This window comes from Otolemur garnettii, unplaced genomic scaffold (genome assembly GCF_000181295.1).
Source record: "Otolemur garnettii isolate 467f Iridium unplaced genomic scaffold, OtoGar3 scaffold00062, whole genome shotgun sequence".
Taxonomy (NCBI): domain Eukaryota; kingdom Metazoa; phylum Chordata; class Mammalia; order Primates; family Galagidae; genus Otolemur; species Otolemur garnettii.
Genome location: NW_003852457.1, coordinates 10,774,634 through 10,782,758, shown reverse-complemented (window position 1 = coordinate 10,782,758; position 8,125 = coordinate 10,774,634). Strand labels below are relative to the sequence as shown.

Below are 8,125 nucleotides of genomic sequence, written 5' to 3'. Positions count from 1 at the left end.
ATTACTTTTTAAATGAAAAGATATAAGCAGTCTCCCCAAAGAGCATTAAGCCAAGCTTTTAAAGGTGATTGTTAGCTTTATAGGAAGTATGTAGATTTTTTTAAAACTCTGTTGAAAATCAGCATACAATGTCAAGTGCTAATCAGTAGAGACATTATGTTCATAAGGAATATATTTATTAGTGAAAATCAGTGAATTTAGTTCATATAAACATTAAATAGTGCTTGTTTTTTATAGAAATTCTCAGGTAGCTTACAGTTTTATTTTTAATGGAAATTTCTACATTTTTAAAAAGATTTTTAAAGTTTTAATATATAGTTTTAAAAGTGACTAAAAGACAGTTAACTTTTAAATTGTGAACTTTTTGGGGAGGGGGGCAGAAGACAGGGTCTTTCTCTGTCCCCTGGGCTAGAGTGCAGTAGGGTCATCATAACCCACTGTAAGCTCAGACTCTTGGGCTCAAGTGATCCTTGTGTCTCAGCTTCTCAAGTAGCTGAGACTATAGGCATGTGCCACCACTACTGGCTGATTTTTTTTTTTTTTTTGATACCAATAGGATCCTGCCCTTGCTGGGGCTGGACTCTTAACTCCTGGCCTCAAGCAGTCCTCCCATCGCAGTGTACCAAAGTACTAGGATTACGATGTGAGCCGCCATGCCAGCCTGTGAACTGTCTTAATTATGAAAAAGTAGTCTTCCTCTTAACCCATTCACCCTAGTTTCACTTCTTAGAAGACAACCACTGTTAACATTGTTTTTTTGGTATTCATAAATATTTTTTGCACCTGCAAGCATATGATACGTCTTTTCTCTTAAAAACTTGTTTTGTGGAGGCTAGAGTGTTGCTTGAGCCCAGAAGTTTGAGACCAGCCTGAGCAACATAGTGAGAACCCATTTCTTAAAAAATGTTTTGCCTCAACATGAGCGTGTTTTACCTACTGCCAAATACCTTCCTTTTCTTCATGTTTCTCTCACTTTAGCATATAGATTCTACCTTAATCTTTTTCTTTTTTTAAACTACCACATATTTCTTTGGAATGGATATGTAATAGAAATATCTTAGATGCTTGGATTTAATATCAGGTTATTTTAAAGTTTAATTATCAAATGATTACAAGCATAAAAGGTATTTGTTTGCTGGCTTTTGGGTATTTTAAGGAGTTACATCAGGCTAACTTCTTTTATGGTAAGATTTTCACACTCTTGGAAATACATGTGTCTCTCAGTGGGCCTTTAACAATGCCTCACTTGAAACTTTAGTTAAGGTGAGGAAATGGTGCTTGAGATGATTTGACTGAGTGGATTCATAACTAACTGGTCACAAATTCTGCCATTGAATAATTTTATAAAAGACACCAGGTTTTTGAATTGAGGTCAGTTTGAAAACAAAAATTACATCAATATTTTGTTTCTTTTTTCAGTGTCTGTGATATGTCATATAGTTTGACATGTTTATTAAATGTGTAGATAGAAGAATAGGTGATAGTAACATTTGCAGAACTCAAAATCAGAACTTTTTTTTGTATTTTGAGATAGTCTCACTCTATAAAAGTGCTGTTGGCATCATAGCTCACAGCAACCTCCAACTTTCTGGATTGAGTAAATCCTTGAGTCAGCCTCTGGAGTGGTTGGCGCCCACCACAACACCTGGTTAAAAATCAGAAGTTTTTAGGTTGATAAGAAATATATTTATTTTGAAAAATTAGGCTGGGCGTGGTGGCTCATGCCTGTAATCCTAGGACTCTGGGATGCCGTGATGGATAGATTGCTTGCACTCAGGAGTTTGAGACCAGGTGAATAAGAGTGAGACCCATCTCTTCTAAAATAGAAAAATGAGCTGGGCTTATGGTGGGTACCTGTAGTCCCAGCTACTTGGAAGCTGAGGCAGGAGAATCACCTGATCCCAGGAGTTTGATATTGCTGTGTGCTGTGATGCCACAGCCAGAGGCAATAGAATGAGACTCTGTCTCAAAAAAATAAAATAAAAAAGACTATATCTTTGGATAGGTGATTATATTCACATGGTTCAAAATTTTAGCAGTTTGTAAGAGTATACCGTGAAGACTTCTATTTCCATTCTTAGTCATTATTTCTTCATCCCGGAGAAACTAGTGTTATTGCTCTTTTGTGAGTTTACAAAACAATTTATGCCACATGCAAATCAACACACATATACACCCTCTCACTTATGTTCTGCCGTTGTGTTTACTTTGATTTATTTCAGTGAAGTGTATCCTGGAGATTTCTCCAAATCAGTATATAAAGAATAGTCTGGTTGGTTTTTGTTTGTTTGTTTTGAGACAGACTCTCACTTTGTAAACCTCAGTAGAGTGCTGTGGCGTTATAGCTCACAGCAACCTCAAACTCTTGGGCTCAAGTGATCCTCTTGCCTCAGCTTCTAAGTAGCTGAGACTACAGGCACTTGCCAAGATGCCTGGCTATTTTTAGAGATGGGATCTCACTCCTTGGCTTCCTAGAGTGCTGGGATTATGGTGTGAGCCACCTCACCAGCCCTTTTTTTTTTTTTTTTTTAAATTAAGAGACAGGGTCTTGCTCTTTGGCTTAGGCTGAAGTGCTGTGGAGTGGATTGTAGGTCATTGTAACCTGGGCTCAGGGGATCTTCCCACCTTAGTCTTCCAAGTAGTTAGGACTATAGGCATACACACTGGGATGTTCGGCTACTTCTTTTTTTTAAATTATTATTCTTTTTTAAAATTATTATTATTTTGCAGTTTTTCTTTTGGCCGGGGCTGGGCTTGAACCTGCCACCTCCAGCATATGGGGCCAGCGCCCTACTCTTTTGAGCCACAGGCGCCATCCATAACCATGTTTCTTTTTTTTTTTTGAGACAGAGCCTCAAGCTGTCCCCCTGGGTAGAGTGCCGTGGCATTACAGCTCACAGCAACCTCCAACTCCTGGGCTCAAGCGAGTCTCCTGCCTCCGCCTCCCAAGTAGCTGGGACCACAGGCGCCCACCACAACGCCCGGCTATTTTTTGGTTGCAGCCGTCATTGTTGTTTGGCGGGTCCGGGCTGGGGATTCGAACCCGCCACCTTAGGTGTACGTGGCTGGCACCTTAGCCGGTTGAGCTATAGGCGCCGAGCCTAAATTATTATTTTTTATAGAGATTAGGTTTTGCTATATTACCTGTGCTGGTCTTGAACTCCTGGCCTCAAGTGATCCTCCTGCTTCAGAACTCATTAGTTTTGATGTTTGCATATTCTGTTAAATGTATGTAAAATAATTTTGGTTTTTATTTTAAAACTAGGGCCCTAAAACCAGGACATTAAGTTGTTCTTGCTGTTCTTTTCCTATGTTATCTCAAATAATTAAGCAGTGAATAACCTGTGCTAATTTACACGTAAAAATTCATGGGAAGAATAAATGCCTGAAAGAATTGCAAGATCAAAGTATGTCTATGCACGTATAATTTTTAGAACTGTTGCTAATTTCCAACCTTAGGTAGTACCAGAATACATTTCTACTACCAATTAAGAAAGTGGTGAGAGATTTTAAAACAGCTAGTCTAGCCATCCATGTGGTCATATTTAGAATATCTCTGGTAAGTGGACATTGCCTGTGGCTGAGCATTCTCAGTGATAGCCATTCACTTCTTTTCAAAATTGTCGCCTACATCTTCAGATAATTTGGTTCTGCGTGCTTACTTACATAGAGTAAAATAATCTTTTTCTTGGTGGTATTAAAAAGTTTAACATTTGAGGCTGGGCACGGTTGGCTCATGCTTATAAGGTGGAAGCAGGAGGATTACTTGAGCTCAGCAGTTGGACACCAGCCTGAGCAAGAGTGATACCCTGACTCTACTACAAATAGAAAAATTAATTGGGCTTTTTGACAAGAGCCTGTAAGTCCCAGCTGAGGCTGGAAGATCACTTGAGCCCAAGAGTTTGAGGTTGCTGTGAAATAGGTTGAGGCTACAGCACTCTAGCCTAGAGTGAGAGTCTGTCTCAAAACAACAACAACAACAAAAATGTTTTACAAAATAACTTTAATATCTGAAGGCAGCTATTTATTCATTCTTTCAACTTTTTTCTGTAGCATCAGGCTTGGAGTCTGTTTACTCTCCTGATTATTCTCATTTATCCCAGTGGTATCCTAGATTACTCATATTCTTAGAAAATGTGCTGTCCACAGTGTGGCATTTCCAAGTATGGTTTCACTAATCCTGCTTATAGTAGGGTTGTCTATCATTTCTTTCCTTGCTACAGTATGACTAAATTCTCTATTTTTCCTGAATGTAACTTTTTTTTTTTTAGAGACAGAGTCTCACTTTGTCCCCTTGGTAGAGTGCTGTGGCATTACAGCTCACAGCAACCTCCAGCTCTTGGGCTTAGGTGATTCTCTTGCGATTCTCTCTCCCGAGTAACTGGGACTACAGGCACCTGCCACAGCGCCTGGCTATTTTTGTTGTTGTTGCAGTTTGGCTAGAGCCGGGCTTGAACCCGCCACCCTTGGTATATGGGGCTGGTGCCCTGCTTACTGAGCCACAGGCACTGCCCCATCCTGAATGTAACTTTTACGGGTGCTTTCAGTAGAAAGTAATTTCTCTTCATGAATGCCAACTTGGGGATAGAAAAATGAAAATAATAATTTCTTAGAAGTGCTCTTGGTATTCATCTTTTATAGATAGGCTATGTAAATTTCCTTAGTTCCCAATTTTTCTGTAGTTTATTTTCCAATATGGTTTAGTTTAGTGTAGTTTAATGAGTTCTTTTTCAGAACTCATTAGTTTTGATGTTTGCACATTTATTCTGTTAAATATATGTAATATAATTTTGGTTTTTATTTTAAAACTAGGGCCCTAAAACCAGGACATTAGGTTGCTCTTGCTATTTTTTTCCTATGCTATCCCAAATAATTTAGCAGTGAATAACATGTGCTATTTTACATGTGAAAATTTATGGGAAGAATAAATGCTTGAAAGAATTGTAGGGTCAAAGTATGATTAACTTGCAGGATACTTGCAGGGTCAAGTATTGATTAACTTTTTATTCATTATCAAAACAGTACAGTGTAATAGGAACATTTTACTATTAGCAATATGGGTATCACCAAATTAAGATTTTTGATTCTAAAATTGTTAGGTTCCAAGACCAAAGATTAAATTAATAAAAGGAGAAGCTGGACAAAATCTGCTGGAAATGATGGCATATGATCGTCTGAGCCAGTCAGGTAATAGTAATATTTAACTGATTTAAATTTAAAAAGAAAAATGATCTTTTAACTGTTATATAGCACTTCTTATAAAATCTTTTGTCTGTCCCAGATATAATTTGTTAAAATTATTTATTTACTTTTGCAATGTCAGATAAAGGTAAGGGATTAGAATAAATGGTGTATTCTTTAAAAGAAACAAATATTTAGTATTGTTTGCTCCCAGGTAAGTGGTCATTCTAACTCTTCTTTACATAGCTCTTAGAGCCTCCATTCAGAATACTTCAGAGCACTTCCTAAGTTTTAAACAGTGATTTGCCTGTCCTTTAATACCAGTTGCTTCTTAAACACTGCTGTGGGGGAGATACAGTGTTAAAATGAAGACATGAGTCTATCTGTTAAAGAGCTAAGAACATGGTGACAAAGATAGAAGATCTGTATTCAAAATGTATTAGGCTCTTGGAATGTTTGGTTTTATTCCTATTTTTGACTGTTGGGGATAAACTCTAAAGATCTGTTAGAGTAATACCTGTGAGTTTGCTGAAGTACAAATTTCAAGGTAGTTAGATAGCGCAGTGACTCTAGCAGAGGAACCTAAGAAATGTAATGATTTCTGTAGGAACCAATTTCAAAATAAAATTTAATGAACTTTTTAAAGAGCAGGAAGAAGCATTAAAGCAAAGTTGCTGTAAGTTGGTTTGTAGTGTAGTAGGGCTTTTGATCAGAGTTCGTGTTGCTCTCTTTTTCCACAGCCTTCCTTTTTTTGAAAGTTAGACTTTCAGACCTTAAGAAATGATATGGGCATTCCTGAGAGTATCTCTGCAAGTTTCCTGAGAGACAATAGTCTGGTGATAACCAAACCTAACTGATCAGCGGAATTAACCCCAAGGAGGGTTTTTTCTTAAAACAGTTTGATGGTAGTATCATTTACACACTATACAATTTACCCATTTAAAGAGTACAATTTAGTGGTTTGTAATAAGTTCACCAAGTAAGTACAACCATCAGCACAATTAACTTTAAGAACATTTTCATTACTTCATAAAGAAATGCCATACTCAGCAGTCACTTCCCATTTCTCCCAAATGTAGGCAATCACTAATCTACTTCTTTGTCTTTCAGTTGCTTATCCTGGACATTTTTTATAGATGGAATCATATGATACATACATAGTCTTTTGTGACTGGCTTTTTATTTAGCAGGTTTTCAAGATTTACTTACATACATTGTAGCATGCATCAGTACTTCATCCAGAGAATGTTTTTAAAATAGATTGTCACCTCAAACCTATGGAATAAAAAACTCCAGGAGTGGGGCCTGGAAAACAGCACTTCATAAAAGCCCCTTAAGGGAGGATTCTGATCAGCTAAGTTGAAAAATCAGTGTATCACATCAATGGGTGGCCACTTAAATCTCAAACTTTTTATTTAAAATGCAAAGCTTCTGGCCATTTTCATACATATTCCTTTTTATTCTCTTATATAGACATACTGTTAAACCTGTATTCTATTTATTTTCTACATAAGTATTCTTTTTGTTACCTGTCTATAGTTTTTGGGTTGGAGGGTTAGGTCTGAAGTAATCATGTTATTTTCCCTTTGGATATGCAAATGAAACAATATAGAGATGTGAGCAAATACAATCTGTATTTTTTAAATGATAGAAATAACTTAATTTGTTTTTCAGGACACATGTTGCTAAACTTAAGTCGTGGAAAGCAAGATTTTTTAAGAGAGGTTGTGGAATCTTTCGCCAATAAAAGTGGGCAGTCTACTTTATATGATGCTCTGTTTTCTAGTCAATCACATAAGGATAGATCTTTCCTTGGTGGTGATGATTTTGGAAACATTGATGGACAAGTGCCAGAACCTGATGATTTGGCTAGATATGATGTTGGTAAGTTACATGTTTCAAAGGAAACTTCCTGCATATTAATGTAGTTGTAGTAGGAGGAAAAAAAATTGCCCATAAACTTATTACTCAGCAATAATGATTTATTTAATATTTTCCTGTATTCTTTTCTTTTTTGAGAAAGAGTCTTACTATGTCGCCTTCAGTAGAGTGCTGTAGCATCACAGCTCACAGCAACTTCAAACTCTTGGGCAGTGATCCTCTTGCCTCAGCCTCCCAAGTAGCTGGGACTATAGGCACCTGCCACAGCACCCAGCTTTTTTTTGTTGTTGTTGTAGTTGTCTTTGTTAGATTCATAACACACAAATATCTTTTCCCACTCTGAAGGTTGTCTGTTTGCTTTAATTACTGTGTCCTTAGCTATACAGAAGTTTTTTAGGTTGATTAAGTCCAATTTGTTTATTTTTGTTGTTGCTATGATTGCCAACGAAGATTTTTTTCATGAAATATTACCCCAGGCCAGTGTCATAAAGGGTTTTCCTCACACTTTTCTTTCAGAACTTGATTTATCATTTCATGTCTTGGATTTCAATCTTTTATCCAGTGAGAGTCAATTTTTGTAAGTGATGAGAGGTGTGGGTCCAGTTTCAGTCTTTTACATGTGGTTATATAATTCTCCCAGCACCGTTTATTGAATAGAGGTTCTTTTCCCCACTGTATGCTTTTGTTTGGTTTATTGAAGACCATATGATGATATGAGGCTGGTTTTATCTTTAGGTTTTCTTTTCTGTTCCGCAGATCTATGTTTTAATTTTTGTGTCAGTACCATGCTGTTTTGATCACTGTAGACTTGTAGTATAACCTGAAGTCTGATAATGTGATGCCTCCAGATTGTTTTTATTTCTAAGAACTGTGTTATTTATAAGGGTTTTTTTTTTTTTTCTGATTTCATACAAAACGAAGAACTAGTTTTTTCGAGTTCTTCAAAGTATGATGTAGGTATTTTAATGGGGATTGCATGAAACCTGTAGATAGCTTTGGGTAATATAGACATTTTAACGATGTTGATTATTCCCAGTCAAGAGCTTGGTAGATTCTTCCATTT

At 36.8% G+C, this 8,125-nt stretch overlaps 1 protein-coding gene across 3 annotated transcripts in view; it reads left to right on the top strand.

The window, feature by feature from the left end:
- The window catches only part of LOC100950429 (E3 SUMO-protein ligase RanBP2), a 99,326-nt gene that overhangs the window by 34,401 nt on the left and 56,800 nt on the right, over positions 1-8,125 (top strand). For all 3 annotated transcript variants that reach the window (XM_023514935.1, XM_003792896.3, XM_023514934.1), the window contains exons 8-9: positions 5,100-5,187; positions 6,856-7,065. In XM_023514935.1, coding sequence (XP_023370703.1) covers positions 5,100-5,187; positions 6,856-7,065 — 298 coding nt within the window. The remainder of the gene's footprint in view (positions 1-5,099; positions 5,188-6,855; positions 7,066-8,125) is intronic.